The sequence below is a fragment of the Myxine glutinosa genome, chromosome 4, assembly GCF_964187855.1.
Source record: "Myxine glutinosa chromosome 4, kmMyxGlut1.1, whole genome shotgun sequence".
Lineage (NCBI taxonomy): Eukaryota > Metazoa > Chordata > Myxini > Myxiniformes > Myxinidae > Myxine > Myxine glutinosa.
The window spans coordinates 70,911,489-70,929,370 of record NC_136264.1 but is presented as its reverse complement, the minus strand read 5'-3'; the positions used below and the strand labels follow the sequence as shown (position 1 = coordinate 70,929,370).

The window sequence follows — 17,882 nt, the reverse complement described above, 5'->3', positions numbered from 1 at the left end:
AAGCTACATCTTCTCCGAGGGGTTTGGTGGAATCTGACAGGGGTTTTGATATTTGGTTAGGCCAATGTCATGTGTCTAGCCCCACGGAGCTCGATTTTTAATTTTTTTTTTCATTTCATTTTTCACCGAATTTTCGGTATTGTGTGGCTAACTAACCTCATAACTGATTATACATTATTTTCTATCTCATTTCAAGGTTAGTAACCTTCGTTTTGACATTTCCGGGCCTGGCCTGTCCGGGCCTGTTTCGGTTTTAGTCCATCCTTTGTCATTGAATACCGCTCGCTCGTGAACCATCGTCGTCTCCTGACTTGTTAAAAGTATAATTACATTAATTTTTTTATTTAATGAAATGTATCATTGAAGAGTTTGGTTCCAAAACCCCATATATCAATTTTTTTTTTTTGAGAAAAATGACAATTTCTGTTGTGGAAAATAGGGAAGAATATAATAACTTTTTTTTAGTTCTAATATTTATTGTGCAACTAGTAAATGATTTTCAAATCTTAAAACAAAATCTAGAACTTTTACTTTAAAAAAAAATGGCATTTATTGTTTTTTTCTTTTTTTTCTCAAAGCGCCATATATCCACCGTCTGACTTTTCTCGAAATGACGAATCCATATGCATTTTATTGTCATGAGATAAGTGTAACTCTGTATGAAACTACCAATGTTGTTTTCTTGTCGAATTCAACAAAGATCACCTCGTGAAGAGAAAACCTCTAAAGTGAACACCTCTTTAATCAGACCACCACCGAATTATGTCCAATAAAATTCGTCAAAGATCTGACCTTTCGGCATTAACTTTGCATCACAAAAACGACAAGCAAAACCTCACATGATGATTATGTTTATAAAGAGAACACCAGCATTAATAAACTCGCTTTTCTTTGGGTACAGTGGCCTTGATAGATTCTACCGAATCTAATATCAGTTTGAGTGACCTAATCACCCTCGCTGTCATTGGCATTTTCAGTTGTCTGCATCAAAGCATTGTTATGGAATGTTTTGACATCATCTGGCACACCAATTTTGTTGAGCAAATTCTCCACATTGTGCTTCTTGGCCTGCTTTACAGTTGTCTGCATTGGAAGCGGGGCAAGTTTAAAGTTAGCCCACTTCCTCCCATGCTTCAGCACATTGTGGTCACAGTAGTTCCCAGCGTAAACCGTTTTGAATCCAACCTGGTCACTATTAAGCTCCAGCATTTTGGCATCACTGATCTTGAACGACTTTTGACCTTTCACAAATGCCTTTGTAGCCGACTTAAAATCAAATGCCTGCCAATCTTCACCGTATATATACACAGTTCCATGGTCACGTAGGACAGAATAGTATTGTTCTGGTAGCAGTATTGTGTCAACCTTTCTAATGCTTTGTTCAATCCTCCCAAAGACACGGTTTGCCGGTAAGAAGCTGTGTCCCCTGATAGGAAACACGTATTCGATATTTAAGTTGGGGAAGGCATTATGCCAAAGAGCTAATAACATTGAAATTACATTCATATTCTTGTTTTGCCCAAAACAAGAATCACTAAACATACGAAGTCTCCTGGCCTGAGAAATCGATCCATTAAGCTGGCGACGGAAGCAGTGGTCAAGTGCAGACGCGATCATGTTGCTGTCCTTTTTGTTTTCGTGTTCCATCCATACATAAAGATGAACGTCTTCCTTCGTCTGCCTCCAATCCTTTGCATGGTGCAACACAACCCCAAACAAGTAGAGGTAAAGCTGTCTGGAGTAGAAGGCTTGACTAATGGGAGTTCGAGTCAACATCAAGTTCTGCATCACGTCAAAGCATACTGTGACTGCATCGTCGTCGATCCTCCCAAGCAAGTCGTAAAATACATGGGCCCGTCGCCTATGTAAAATAAATTTTGCGGTTTCTGTTTGCTTCTCAGCTTCCGTCATGTCCAGATCTTTTATTTTCAGTATGCATTTTGTGCAAGTAGCACAGGCATCTTTGGCTGGATGTCCGAATGCGAGATTGAACTGATAACAGCTCACTTGGTTTTTGCTTGGTATTCTTCCACGTTTCGTGCGCCACCCCTTCTCTCAGGACGAGCAGTTGCATTCTTTAAGTAGTAACAAGCCACCCGTGACACACGTTCCTTGCCGATCCCTGAAATGCCAAGATAAAATCAAGGAAGTCGATAGCAAGGATGAACAAAAAAAAATCACAAAACTAAAAAAAGCATTGCAGTGCTTGGGTCACAAAAATTATGGTGACAATAATTTGGCCTTTGGGATCAAATAATGACTACCTCGCCAAGCTTGGCTTTAGTTTACTTAGATAGAGCAGGGGGCTGCAGAATTTTTTTCATGATGTACACACTGAATCTGCTAGATCAAATTGCCAACTCGATGGGCACTCGGTAGAGCACATACCTCCTGTAGGTTGATTAGTTTACATTTTGTATCCCACTCATAGGCAGAATCTGGATTTGGACTTGAAACAAAATCTAATCGGCTTTAAAAAAATATATATTTGGGCTACGGCTCATAATAGAGCTGACACACACACACACACACACACACACTTGTGGCTTATTCTTGTCACCCATCTCATTCACTGAGTTTTGACATAATCCATCCACAATTTTTTGAGATATTTTATATCGTTTTTGGCCCCATCTCCCGATTGATGGTTAAGAATAATTTTAAAAAGTGAAAATTTCTCGCATCCAGATTCGGTCCGACGAATTACCCAAATGTAATTAAATTTACCCAAATGAAAGAACAATGTACCCAAATGTAAGTCGTGCTATGTAAAGGTAGGGTTAGGGTAGGGTTAGTTGTTAGGGTTAGGGTAAAATATTTATATTTACTTCACGTTGTGTGACTAGTTCTGTGTGAGATGATCATTTGGGTAAATCTTGGCTGGTTGCCGTTCATTTGGGTAAATCGTCAATTTTTTTGATTTTCATTTGGGTAAATATTCCACATCATTCTGATACAAATAATAAGAGAGTAGGGTGTAATTTTGATCAAATATTTATACTTCATTAATGTCTAGGATCAACCTATGTGGGTAAACTTACCTGCACATTGGTCGCTTCAGCACGGATTCATTAATCCTGTAGATGTTTACCGAGTTATGTCCCAAACCACCGTTTAGAGGCCATTTTTCCCCGCAAAGCAGGGGTTGGCCTTTTCGGGGACCGTGGTTGTTGTTTTTTGGTCCCCTTTTTGAAGCAATGTTTTACGGCCGGATGCCCTTCCTGCCGCCAACCCTGTTTGTCGCCTTTTTACGATAAACAGGGAATGGTTCCATGGTGTGGATGTCATGTTACCATGTCCCCCTGGCCGAAAATGGCTGCCATCGATCGGCCCGGTAAAATTTGTAAAATTCTGTTCGCATTCGTTTTCTTGGATGTCAAGAAGCACACCGTAACGTTTTACTGCATAAAATAACCTTCCTTTACGTAGTGCGACTTACATTTGGGTACATTCACTTACATTTGGGTAATTCGTCAGACCCTCCAGATTCGAATCTTCACCAAAATCGAATCATTTCGTCCTTGTCATACACCCAAACTGTCCACCAAGTTTCGTCCGAATCCGTCCATAACTTTGTGAGATATCCTGCACACAGACAGTGGTGGTGGGCAGAGGTAAAAATGGAATCAAGAGATGGTAATTAATGAGCAGAAAATTCCCGTCAACGAAAACAAAATCAATTTAAGGTAGAGTCGGGTAGACCACTCACCAAGTACGCTTGTAAATGTCGCTTTGCATACAGGAACCCTGTCGGTGTCGGGGTGACTTTCTCATTCTGTGAGAAGACAACTTCACAGTGACGTTTCTGTCCTTCCTGCGATCGACATCATCCACACGCTTTCGTGCGCGTTTTGGTTTCGTTATCGTCAAGTGAAGCAGGGCCTGATCCTGAACAACTTTGTCGGGCACTTCGTAAAACCTAACATGGTTCAAGGCAAGATCTCCCTCGGTCAGTAAATCATCATGGCAGAAACGAGCGTTCAAACGAGCCGTGTGGTTACACGTAACTTACTAATACTAACTATGGGTACCTTCCCACCACAGGAATGGCGCATCTTCTTCACCTCTTCCCGTTCATGATGGTCGTTCGACCTCCTCCGCTTCGTACCAACGGGGGTCAGTAAAACTGCCTCATCAGGACCATCGAAACCATTCATATTTCTCAGAAGGATGCTCCGAAATGGGTGCTCTCTGGCTACATCATGGGCGCTGCCATATTGGGAAAATGGCGGACGCCGATTGGCTGTAGGGATGTAAGTCGGTCTGTGAAAATACTGGCATGGAGACATGGAGCTTGTGCCGTTTTGGAACGGAGCGGTGTATAGGTACAGTTGCAGCCAATTGGGCTGTTTATCAAGAAGCACCTTTTAAAAACTTTTATTTATTTACATATACAGTACTGTACTGTACACTGTATATTAATAATAATATTGTATTTGTAGTGAAAATCTGCCATAGAACCTTTGCAACACCTCATATATACCGTGTTACTATTAAGTTGAAGAAACAACCCAGGCGTGTGGTGCCATTCCGTGTGAAATGTTCACCATCGGTTGTCATTAACACTCGTAAATATTATAATCAGAAAACGCTGAGCAAATCAAAATCCAACGTGGTTGAGGAAATTATTAGCCACGCCCATTTTTGTAACTGCCAATAGGCTCGTCTAACTGCCAGCAACCGGTGCGCGTCACTAAATTTTTTCGTTTCGGCATCCGGCCTGTTACGTGATATCTGTTTACCATCGGCTTGGTAAGGACGCACTTGAGGAATTCCCTTATTGTTGCGTATTTTTCGTTATTTATTTCTCTTTTCATGTTATGTATGCAGCCTCGATTTCCCACAACTTGGTATGCCAGTGCTCCTGGTGTTTGGAAATTTAGGGAATGCTTGCAAGGTTGAAGTGCGGGAAACCGCGTCGATGATTATTTTGCTTGATAATCGGCACGGACTTTCAAATTACATTTTTAATCGATGTTTTCTCATTTTATTTTATGTCTGTGTGCCGACCTTGTGCGTGTCGTCGCGAAACAACGTGTTGTGTACTTCAGGGTACAAGGTGCCAAACTACGTGTACAGTGCGGATGCGCAGTGTACAGTACATCAATAACATGCATTCATACGGGCCTGCACACATTGCTGTGGATACTTTCCAGGTTTCTTTCAGTGCATGGAACCATCTACTTAAAACGTACGCACGGAGTGCGCGACAAACCGCCAAATGTGCAGACGTAATTGGGCACCCCGGACCAGACTGGCTGGTGTAATAATAATGCTTCGAGCGTCCAGCAAACACGACAAATACCATAAAGGTGTTTTTCGACGTTTTCTTTACATTTGTTTCATCTTTTTTTCATCTTTTTAGCCGCGTCGCAAGACGCTGGTCATAGAGTGCCCTCTGCTGTTGTTCTTCTTCTTCCTCTTCTTCTTCTTCTTGCAGAGAAGACAAAACCTCAAAGCTCCACCCATTCTGGGAACCATAGCTCCACCCATTGTGGGAGAGGCTTCATATAAACAAATATCCACCATTTTATTAACTCTCATAGCTTTGAGGCCTGTTTTGTAGGCCCGTGGTGTCTTCCTCTCTCACACAGTTTTATTTCAAATCAAATTCGATATGTCATTTCATTTTTCACAGTCGCTAACATAGTTTTAGACTCGGTTGAAAAAAAACGGGAAGAAAATCCGATGAAAGTTGCCTTTTATAGAACGAAATGAATTCTCAAAGGCCTGTAACTTCAAGTCCATTGAGATATATTTTTTCTTTAAATAATGGGTGTGGTCCAATAAAATGGGTATGGCTCCATCACGGGTGTGTTGGAGTCATGGGTGTGGGCGATCGGATGGGTATGGTGCCGACGGTCACAGAGGGTAAGGTTCGGGGGCTTGAGGGGACAAATTCACCAAAACCCGCACCGACGGTGCTCGGCTGCACCGAGTGGGGGTGGGGTATGGGGTGCGGCCGTGCGGGACTCGAAGGGTGCACCGGGGCATAGGTGCGTCGTACAGTGCGTGTTGGAGGTGAGAGAAAAGGTGAAATCAAGATGGAAGAATGATATCAGGAAATGGTGATGAGTAAGGTGTCCTTGAGGAGTTGAGAGCTGCTAGGTTAAAGTGGAATGAACATCTGTTAAGAATGGAGGATGAGAATCCAGAAAGAAATGTCATGGACCAACTAGTGCAAGAGAAACAGGGTAGTGCATGTCAAAGCTCAGATTGTGTGATTTAGTAGAGAAGGATATGAATGGTCAGTGCAAATAATTGGAAGATGCACTTTACAGACCACTGAGTAGGAGGACGCTCCAAATGGCTGACCCCAACTGGAGATGGAAATCGAGGTGGACAAAGAATAGGCGGTTATTGGAAGAGCCCGAGTAATGCGAGAAGCCTGGTGTTGGCTTAGCGGTTTGGGTGCAGGCTTGGGATCTTAGGATCCTGAGTTCGAATCCCGGTCGATCGCTGAATTAACGCCAGGGGGGTTGACTCAGCTTGTCATCCTTCCGAGGTCGGCAAATTGAGTACCAGCTTGCTGGGATGAATGATCCCGGTGTGTACCCCAATTTAGAATAGGTATACCGTATCCCTGCACATCGTAAGAGGCGACTTAGAGTTGGTGTCGGGAAGGGCATCCGACCATAAAAACATTGCCTCAAACAGGGAACCATGATTGTCATGGGGTCCGTAAGGCTAACCCCCGCTCTAGCGGGGAAAAATGGCCTTAAAACGATCATTCATTCATTCATTCCTGAGTAATGCGCAGTTTTTGAAATGACAAAAATGACGTATAAATGTCAAATGAGGCCTTCTGTGCATGTGTTGTGTGCGTATTTACAGTGATTCGGTTTGGCTTGCAGAGCACTTTTAACCTGCCGACGCCAGCGTGGAATCTGTGATTCTAATCGTCTTTTAAACATAATTTTCAGCATTTAAACGAAAAAGTGGCAGTTTTAAAATGGTTAACCATAAATTGTTGTGTTCCTGAATGCAAATCAGACTCGCGGAAATAAAAGATTATGAGAAATATCCCTGATTGAGAGGTGTTGGCTTCGTACCATTTACTGTTGGTACAGTTTAGTGTCAGCCATGGATATAACGTACACACACATACGACGCTTCTCCTTTCACCAATAGATGCAAAAATCTGGTATAATTTTTCTTGTGGCCCCACAACCAAACATAAATATTTGTAACGGCCCTCACAGCTCCCTTCGGTGTGCAGAAGAACCTAATCCAGATACATAGTCCATTCATCAGTAGCGATCCGTTGGGGTTTGTGCATCATGCATCACTCCACTCGGACCTTGCACCGACCCTCATGGTTGGGAGTTTGTACTATGAGCAGTTGTCCGTTTGGTGATCTTGGAAAGTTCTCCAAGTTTTTCATTGTGCAGAGGCACAGACCTTTCTCGCATGTACGTTTCCAAGTAGTTTTGCTCCTTTCAGAACCTTGGTGAGCCATTCCAAGTAACAATCCTTATCCCAGACCCCTAATACTGTACATATTATTTTGCCCCAAACATGCCAGTTTCCTCCGGTTTCTACGCATGCGCTCCGAGCATTTTGGGGCAGATTACATCATTTTGAAAGTGCCGTATTAATGTTCGTGTTATTATTGTTGTTGTTATTTAAAGTTCTTGAATTTCCACTGCAGATTTCGAATGGACATAAGAGATCAGCTTTTTTTTGTATTTCAGCACTAATAAAATACTTTTTTTTATCAGTATTTCATTGTTATTTATATACAATGTGGTTTTCGGTTTTCCTGATATCTCTCAGGAAAAACAAATGGAGAGTTTGGTTTTCGTGATAGAATTTCCATTTAACCCTGGTTCATGATGTGAGGAATCCAGGTTTGAATCGCCTTTACTACATGTTTGACTACTACTACTTTAATGGCCTGAATTATTCCCACATTGAGGGGTCAGTTTGGGAAGGTTTTTGGCCCAAGTCACTCTCAAGGTGATTTGGGCAGCAATTTATTGTGTATTTTGGTTTATTTTGTAATTGGTCTGTATGTGTGCAGTTGGTGTGGAGGAGGTAAACCAAGCAAGGATTGACATGTTTGGACAGAAAACCTTTGGGATAACGGGGAGCACTTTTGGTACAAATGCTTTTGGCACAACGGCTTTTGGGCAGAGTAAGAAAATATGTGTTACAGTACCCCCCTCCCCCCCACCGCCCCCATCCCTCATAACCTACCGCCTCCATCCTCCATCCATCCAATCCTCCTCTTCCTCCACCTCCACCTCCTCATCCTCATTCCCCTCTTTTATTTCTTCATCATTTCTCCTAACTCAGCTATTTGGTTGTTGTGTCTAAATATTTTGCAGATGCTGCATTTGGGGGAACTACTTTCGGTTCAACATTTGGAACCAATAACTTAAGTTACTTTTATGCAATCACTGAAGCCAATTGGCAATTTTAGGCGATCATTCTGCATTGAGGACAATACCTAGCTTTAGAACAATTTTGTGATTATCTTGCTATAATTCACCAAATGTCCGTCCGTCCGTTCGAAGGTACCGCAAAAACGGCTGAACCGATCGCAACGATATTTTGGGTGGGTAATCCTGGGACCTCCTGGGGTAAAATAGGCTATATTGTTTTTCCAATTTTCCAAATTTTCCAGTTTTTCCAAACACGATGGAATAATATTTACCGATATGAACAGTGATGTGGCTTTTGTTGAAATTCTACATACCAGGAGAGAGTAGATCGACTCCTGACGAACTATTCCTATATAAACGTGTGGCTCCGAAGGAACACGGCAGCGTGTGCAAAGCGACTGAGAAACAGTGTAGCGGCCGCTTCCGTTTTGCAGAATTCAATCTTTTTTCAAAATGGGCGCCATGTACTGTTTAGATTTTGATGATTTGTGTGTGATATGATTTAACGGATGTTTATATGAATCGTTTAAAATAAAAGAGCCTTCAATTTCTGATATTTTGCCTTTTCATTTGGGCCTTCCAATTGAAGCCCCGCCCATAGGGCGGGTACCGTTGCTAGTCCAAATAATTCGTTTTATTTGCACTGTTGTCTATTGTCCTTTTTTTTTTTTTTTTAAAGCGGTGAAGCCGTTTCAATATTTGGCTATGTCCGACCATCCGTCAAAAATTAAGAACCTTTCTAACCCACCGTGTTTAATTCTAAGGGGTTCTAAAGTGTAATTCTAAAGGGGATTTCTAATTTTTGACGGTACCTTCAATTTGACGGTACCTTAATTGATTCTAAAGGGTAATTCTTAGGGTTCTAAAGGGCAATTCTAATCGATTTCGTTCATTTTCTGCCTATTTAATATTAAAACCTCCAAACTGAACCGCTTCCTTCGGACACAGGTGGGATTTATTTTTAATGCCTCCGCCGACAAAGTCGCCGGAGGCATGATGTTTTCGGGTTGTCCGTCCGTTCTTCCGTACGTACGTAACGCACGTCTGTCCGTCCGTACGGGCTAAACCTCGTTTTTCTCAGCAACTATATGTCCGATTGAGACTAAACTTTCAGGGTATGAGTGACACCCATGCAGAATGTTTTATGATAATTGTGACTTTATAGGTCACGTGGTATGGCAGCCATCTTGGATTAAAAGCAAATAATTAAAAAATTATTTCTCAGAAACCGCTGCATGGAAAAATTTGAAATTTGGCACATTGTCCAGTACTCCCAATGGGGAACAAAAGCATGATAATGATAACATCATAGGTGAAGTCGTATACCAGCCAAAAATGTTTTAATCGAATTCCTTATCCTAAAAATCTGAAATTGCATGCACATGATCTATGACCCATTTGTATTGAAATATTAAATTTATGACATAATAGGTCACATGGTTTGGCAGCCATTTTGGATTGAATTGGTCACTCTTGATAGTGAAGAATCACTTAAAAATTGATAACCTCTCGTATCCGGATCTTCACCAACATCGAATAAATTTGTCCTTGTCACACACCCAACCTGCCCACCAAGTTTAATCTGAATCGCTCCATAACCTTTTGAGATATCCTGCTTACAGATAAACAGACAAACAGGAGTAAAAACAACCTCTGTCCACCTTTGGTGGTGGAGGTAACTAGAGAGTTTTTAAAACACTTTACTCCACGCAGTCTTGAGAAACGGGTCTTTTCAACTTTCTTTGCATTTCCGAGCAAACTGGCCACAGAACATGCGGAAAATTTGATTGGTCGAGATGGTGTAATATTTTGCCCAAATACTGCTAAACAGAAGGTTTTTGGAATTGCAAGGAAGGAAATTTGTGTTCTACAGCATTCAAATATATATGTAAATTGAAATTTAATAAATGTTTTAAAGGCTGTAGAAAACAAATAACTTTTTGGAAGTTTATTGCCTTAATGCACAGTCTTTTACACCACCTTATTTAACACATCAAATCAGTTCATTGGGCCTGTTATTTGTGTCCTTTATGATGTCTCTAAAAACAATGGCTTTCCTGTTTTGAATAATTTTCAATTTTGTTTGACAGATAGACAGGCAGACAGATGAAAACAATCCTCTATGCGCTCGGGATGAGATTCCGTACAATTTGCCAAATTTAGACCCAAAATACTGCGAAACTGCAGGTTCTTGTTGATTCGAATTCTGCAGTGTTCGAAATATAAAATTCAATTGAAATTAAGTAGTTCCTCGAGCATAGACTGACGTCTGTCAGATAGTGTCCAATTGCTTAACCCTGCTTTGCGGCGCTGCGTGTGTGGGTAATCATATGTTCACCTGGACAGAAATACACAAAGACCTTTAGAGATGTGGCCACACCATTTACAGAATTAAAGAAGCTGTCTTATTTGAAAGGATGAAGTACATATAGTCATTTTAACTATAGTGTAGCAGCATAGCAAACCTGTTGTGCATTTTGTGATACAAGCACCAAATTTGGCACAAATGTACATTAATATGTTGCGAACATTTTCAGATATTGGGCCACTTGAAATTCTCTCTTTATGTCCGCCATATTGGATTTCAAAATGGCCGCCACTTGAAATCTACATTTGCTATTATCTCTGGACGTAATGCAGCTATTGACTTGATTCTGGTATCTAAATGTATGTTTTTGGGGGCAAGGAATCCAATGGTACCAATTTCAACTTAATATTATCTATCACAGTCTGTTATATAATTTTATTTGGAAATTATCTAGGCAAATATTGGATTCAACACAATACTTTGAAAAGAATGTCTTAGTTCTGTAAATGTCTTAGTTATAATACTGACATGCTACATGGTCTAGTATTTGAGGCTAGGTGTACTGGTATCTGAGGCTAGGTATATACCGGTACTGAAGATACGTGTACATAAACAGTGTCATGTTAACAAGTTCAGCATTGCCACAAGTACATGTATGTTGTTGACTCATCGTCATGTGCAGTCCCCTTCACACACACAGAGGGCTGTGCACTGAAGGGCAGCCTTTTTGCACTTGCAGCGCCTCACACACCCTTTCTTGCACTTGCAAGAAACCAGCTCAATGCAGCTGTGAGCTGCCTCAGTTAGCCTGGTCCAGTAAGGTGTGTACTGTCCTTCTCCAGTCCTTGACCAACCCCAGTTGGTTGGTGGAGGGAGCTCTGGTGCTGGCAGCAGTATCTGACCCCACACATGTCCACCTTGATACACTGCCCTCTTGACATGTTCCTCCAGAGCTGCCTTCGTTGGAGGGATGAGCTGCACATTGTTCTTCCTTGCGAAGAGTTTCCTCCTGGCCTTGTCAATGTCTGTGCATTTGCTGGTTCGATCATACAACAGGATCACGAACCTCTCGATGATGTGCATTTAGGGTCTTCAGTGTCTTTTGGGTCTTTGGTGTCTTCAGGGGCTTTTGGGTCTTAAGGGTCTTCTGTGTCTTTTGGGTCTTCAGGGCTTTTGGGTCTTAAGGGTCTTTTCGTTCTTGGTCTTTAAGGGTATTTGGGGTCTTTTGGGTCTTCGGGGTCTTTTTCGTCTTCAGGGTCTTTTGGGTCTTCGGGGTCTTTTTGGTATTCAGGGTGTTTTGGGTCTTCGGGGTGTTTTGGGTCTTCGGGGTGTTTTGGGTCTTCGGGGTGTTTAGGATGATGTGGTGCCACGTGTTCGCTTGTGTTTGATGCTGTTGAACTTCAGTATCTGAGCTGTGGCAATTGCTGCAGGGTTAGTGTCTGCCATCTGTTCCTTGATGCTGGGTCCCTCTAGGATCATACTGACTAGGGCAAGCAGCAACGGTGGCACAGATTCTTCTTGACATACTTCAGGGAATCCTGTGAAGGGCTTGGCTTCTCCAAACATGTGACGGCGAACAATCTGTGCAGCATGGGCAAGATGGACTGCATCACTATCACTGTCCAGCTCGCAGGCTTTGGCAAGAGCAGCACCGACATCTTCTTCAAATGCCATCAGGATGTCTCTCCCCTTGGTGTGTGCCCGCATGTCAGGAAACTGAGCCAACAGTCTCTGTTTCAGTCGTGTGGAGTGGACTCTCGTGTCGAGCTGGACTCCTAGCTGTTCCATTCTGGACTGATAGAGCTGGACAAGGTCAGCCAATCTGAATACTGGTGCCGTCTCCTCATCTTGTCTGGTTTCTTCAATGTAGAGGACGAGTTCAGCGAAGACAACTGCCGACATTGCTCGCTCTTGTTTTGTGTCCTGTGATCCTGTTGACTGGGCCTTTCTTGTGCGATTGTAAAGTCCTATCAAGCACCGTGGGTGATACTGGGCGTCCAACGCTATCATGTCCCCACCACTGAGACGGCCCAGCAGTTCTGTATCACCAAGAAGGGTTGCACAGGCACGCACCCGTTTGTCCATTTTGAATGTTGCAGCTTTCCGAAGACTGTCAGCCCCAGCAGGTTGTTCACAGAAGAAACAATTTTCTGGGACCTTCTTCTCTGTACTCGATGAGCGTGAATGTAACCTGGTGCGTTTGCATGCAGCTTGTTCCTCATCGCTCTCACATTCTTTCTTGAGTGCTCTCTTTTGTGCTCTCTGCAGTTTGGTGTTGTTGTACTGGAGCCTGCATGTCTGATGATATTTTGCACCGTGTGCAACCATCGCAGCTTCAATGCCATGACCATCATCGAGTCTTTCCAGGTGAAATGATCCTGGAAGCTCTCCAAGTTCACTGAATTTGACCAAGTTCTCTGCGAGTGAACTGTACCCACTCCCAATGTCTTTTCTCTTTGATTGGTCAGGTTTGGTCAGTGTCTCCGTCTTGTCCTCTTGACATATAAGGCATAACTTCCAGTCAGTTGTGGTGAGGTGCTGTGATGTTGATGGTGAAGTTCGCTCAACATCAGCTAGTCTGAAGCTCTTGGACATGGTGGAACTGTCTTCTGAATCTGCAACGATACAATGATATAATGTTAACATTTTGTTATCTATCTATAATTCCAGTAATGTGTGTGTGTGTGTGTGTGTGTGTGTGTGTGTGTGTGTGTGTGTGTGTGTGTGTGTGTGTGTGTGCGTGTGCGTGTGCGTGTCCGCGTGTCCGCGTCCGCCCGCTGTTTCTCGACAACCACGGGTCCGATATACTTGAAACTTGCCAGGTATATTGCTGGGGACCCGAGGATGTGCCTTTTCAAGGTTTGAAATTAATCGGACAAGTGGTTCCCAAGGTATGGTCACTGTACTCGCAAGCCGTTCGCTTTGGCTTTGCGAATGGACCAAACCATTTCATGTAAATAGAGGGGGGGGGTTCTGTGGTCGTTACTGCCACGTGGTTTCAAAGTTTTTTTTTGTTGTTGTTGTTTGCACGCATGTTTTTTTGCACCCACGTACGGGCACGCCCTAGTCTATCTATAATTCCAGTAATCTGTGTGTGTGTGTGTGTGTGTGTGTGTGTGTGTGTGTGTGTGTGTGTGTGTGTGTGTCTGTCTGTCTGTCTGTCTGTCTGTCTGTATGTATGTATGTATGCGACCGCTGTTTCTCGACAACTACCGGTCCGATATACTTGAAACTTGCCAGGTATATTGCTGGGGACCCGAGGATGTGCCTTTTCAAGGTTTGAAATTAATCGGACAAGTGGTTCCCAAGGTATGGTCACCGTACTCGCAAGCCGTTCGCTTTGGCTTTGCGAATGGACCAAACCATTTCATATAAATAGAGGGGGGGGGGGTTCTGTGGTCGTTACTGCCACGTGGTTTCAAAGTTGCCAATGGACCAAACCATTTCATGTAAATAGAGGGGGGGGGGGTTCTGTGGTCGTTACTGCCACGTGGTTTCAAAGTTTTTTTTTGTTGTTGTTTGCACGCATGTTTTTTTGCACGCACGTACGGGCAAGCACGTACGTGCGGGCACGCCCTAGTATATATAATAGAGGGGTTTCCTCCGCCATACTAATGGAGAGGAGGATAATTCCTCTATATCGTAGAGCATTTAGCTTGGCACACTTAGGGAATTAGTTTTGTGAGATTATGCCGGAATTAAATTTTCACCCATACCGGAGGCAAGAAGAGAAATAAAATCACATGAGATTCTTTAGTTAAAAAATATTCCCAAATTTATTGAATATTTACAAAACATTTGAATTCATAAATTCTTACAATATTTACACAGCCAAGATTTAAATATAAATCAGTCTAAACTCTTATTAGGTTGGACAGTACATTTTCCAGACATACCCCGTTCTGTTAATTACAGCCTTCGTGTTAAATTCAGAACATGTCAAAACTGTCAGTGTGGAATACACACTTCACTCAAAATACTACTTTATATAAAACATTTCTAATTTAAAGCCTTATAGTAAGAATTTCAGATAAACCCCAAAAAAGTAAGACCAGGTTGGCTATTAGACAACCTGCCTCTGTCGTGCCCACCAGACAAGTGGTTTTAGCCAGCACACATGTGTATCAGGTAAGCTTGTGCTAAGTACATCATACCTGAACAACTCAGTGAGGCAGAACACAGCAGTGCACACCAGGGTGACCCCTTCAGTGCATAAACCAATTAACCTGTCCACTGCAGGGCATATAGAAATGAAGTTATTTTCTGCATATAATAATAATATAAGTTCAGTTCTATATAACAATTTCTGTTATCACCACTACCACTACCACTACAACTACCACTACTACAAGCTTTGTCTGGAATTTTGTGGACTAACAGACAAACAGACATACAGACAAGCTGGGATCAAAACATTACCTCCTTCCACCATTGAGTGTAGAGGTAAACATCATGGAAATTATACCATGCCCTAGATTTAATTCATGCTTACCCGTGTATTTGCTTCACTGGTTCACAAGGTCTTTTGCATACATGTAATTCAGACTCTCGTCTTCATTGCTGACCACACAATGTTGTCTAGCTGAGCCCAGATTGTATGTAATTAACTCATTTATGTGGAGTCACAAGGTGATTTAAACACAGCCACACAAAAAGAACACAGTTGATGTGGGTCAACACACATGCAGCCTCTCTACTCTTTTATTTGGGTCAGGGCTGTGATTAAAGACATGTAGTGGAGTCATGTTTGTAAACATTGTTAAAGACATGCTACAGTGCATTGTTAAGGAAACAAGACAGATGGAAGCCTATACAAGAAATTTCTGTACTCGAGAAACACAAAAGATGGCTTAAAGGGTCTAGGAAAAGCGGATTATGCATGTTTGGTATTTATTGACAATATGAATGTAATGTTACATAAAATATGCATATGAAAAACACAAATGAATGGGTCACTTTGTTTCCTAATGGGATATGAATTTATATTTTAGACTGCCAGTATATATGAGCTTGTCTGAGTTGTTACTAGTGATTTAGTATAGTTTATTTATTTATTTATATTTACAGAACTAAGACATTCTTTTCAAAGTATTGTGTTGAATCCAATATTTGCCTAGATAATTTCCAAATAAAATTATATAACAGACTGTGATAGATAATATTAAGTTGAAATTGGTACCATTGGATTCCTTGCCCCCAAAAACATACATTTAGATACCAGAATCAAGTCAATAGCTGCATTACGTCGAGATAATAGCAAATGTAGATTTCAAGTGGCGGCCATTTTGAAATCCAATATGGCGGACATAAAGAGAGAATTTCAAGTGGCCCAATATCTGAAAATGTTCGCAACATATTAATGTACATTTGTGCCAAATCTGGTGCTTGTATCACAAAATGCACAATTCTTTTGAATATTTGGGCTAAGCCGCCCCACTACTAGTCTAATTCCACACAAAATCAAATGAAATCTGTCATACTGTACTCTCAAGAAAACGTATCAGTGGTGTCCAGAAAGTTCCACTTGCATTTATTTTCTTTATTTCATGCTGTTTCTTTTTACATGCAGATGTCTCAGCTCATAGAATAGCTGAATAACAAAGGAATTGTTTGGGCGGATATGGGGTGTGAAGGATGGAGTGTGGTGGAGGCATGATACTGATAGATGGAAGGGCATGCAGATATTTAAGATGGGAAAGGTGTAAGATCTTAGAATAGAAAAACAGGATTTCACTTAAGGTGGTGGTTTGTTGACACCTTGAATGACTGAAAGCAGAAGCTGGGAGTCATTTATACAGAAAAATGGCGTGAAGTATTTGAGATATGTCTATATTTAGGTTTGAAAACGAGGAGTGTGTTGGACCCAGTGAGTGCATTTGACCAGTGGGGATAGAGTGAGCCAGATGATTGAAAGAGCTGGTCGTACAAAAGAAGAAGAAAGCAAAAACAAACGAGAACGGCACTCGGTAGAGCGCATACCTCTGCCAGCCTGAACAGTTTATGTTTTGTATCCCAATGATGGGCTGGACCTGGATTCGGACCTGAACCAAAATCTAATCGGCTTGTTCTTGTCACCTAACCAACTCATTCACCTAGTTTAGTGATAACTCATCCACCACCTTTTGAAATATGTTGTATGTCATTTTTCGCCTGATCCCTCGATGAAGAATCAATTAGAAAATTAAATAACTCTCGTATCCGAATCAATATTCGGATTTTCACCAAAATCAAATCGATTCGGTCTTATCAAACACCCAATTCGTCCGCCAAGTTTCGTCCAAATCCGTCCATAACTTTTTGAGATATCAAGCTATGTATCGGTTTTAGCCCAATCACTCAATGGTGAAGAATCACTTTAAAAATTTTCTGATCTGGATCCGGATTTGGATCTTCACCAAAATTGAATCAATTCTTCCTTGTCACATGCACAACCTCTCCACCAAGTTTCGTCCAAATCCGTTCACAACTTTTTGAGATATCCTATCTCCCAATGGTGAAGAATCGCTTGAAAAATTCTTTTAGCCGGACCCTGATCCGGATCCTCACCAAAATCTAATAATTTCGTCCTTGTTGCATACGCTACATATCTTCCAAATTCAGTCTGAATTCGTCCATAACTTTTTGAGATATCATGCTATGTATCGGTTTTAGCCCAATCACTCAATGGTGAAGAATCACTTTTTAAAAATTCTGATCCAGATCCGGATTTGGATCTTCACAAAAATTGAATCACTTCGTCCTTGTCACATGCACAACTTCTCCACCAAGTTTCGTCCAAATCCGTTCACAACTTTTTGAGATATCCTGCTACATGTCGTTTTTGGCCCTATCTCCCAATGGTGAAGAATAGCTTGAAAAATTCTACTAGCCGGATCCTAATCCGGATCTTCACCAAAATCGAATCATTTCGTCCTTGTCACATACGCTACATCTCTGCCAAATTCAGTCCGAATCCATTCACAACTTTTTGAGATATCTTGGTCACAGTCAAACAGACAGACAGGGGTGAAAATATAACCTCCATCCACCTTCGGTGGCTGAGGTAATAAACAAACACAAACTTTCAATATTACTATGATTAAAAAAAAAAAGCCACCTTTAGAGGCCATTTTTCCCCGCAAAGCGCATAGCGGGGTAAGCGGGGCATAGTAAAAATATTACTATGATGAGAGAGAAAAATCCCATAA

General features: G+C 41.8%; 2 protein-coding genes across 4 annotated transcripts in view; one reads left to right on the top strand and one right to left on the bottom strand.

Moving 5' to 3' along the window:
- Positions 1-838: 838 nt before the first annotated feature.
- On the bottom strand, positions 839-4,323 carry LOC137424747 (uncharacterized). 3 transcript variants are annotated; one of them, XM_078775884.1, is made up of 4 exons: positions 4,019-4,267; positions 3,710-3,919; positions 3,460-3,585; positions 839-2,122 (listed from the first exon to the last, which is right to left on the bottom strand). In XM_078775884.1, exon 4 carries the CDS (start codon positions 1,909-1,911, stop codon positions 946-948), a length of 966 nt encoding a protein of 321 aa, XP_078632010.1. In that variant the 5' UTR covers positions 1,912-2,122; positions 3,460-3,585; positions 3,710-3,919; positions 4,019-4,267; the 3' UTR covers positions 839-945. The 3 variants fall into 3 exon arrangements, with proteins under 3 accessions (XP_078632010.1, XP_078632009.1, XP_078632008.1); XM_078775883.1 differs by having other exon boundaries at positions 4,032-4,267; XM_078775882.1 differs by having other exon boundaries at positions 3,710-4,323.
- Positions 4,324-4,710: 387 nt separating this feature from the next.
- Positions 4,711-17,882, top strand: part of LOC137424738 (nuclear pore complex protein Nup98-Nup96) — an 88,911-nt gene continuing 75,739 nt past the window's right edge. Inside the window, exons 1-2 of the mRNA XM_068112496.2 lie at positions 4,711-4,752; positions 8,024-8,137. Coding sequence (XP_067968597.2) covers positions 8,059-8,137 — 79 coding nt within the window. The 5' untranslated portion in view covers positions 4,711-4,752; positions 8,024-8,058. The remainder of the gene's footprint in view (positions 4,753-8,023; positions 8,138-17,882) is intronic.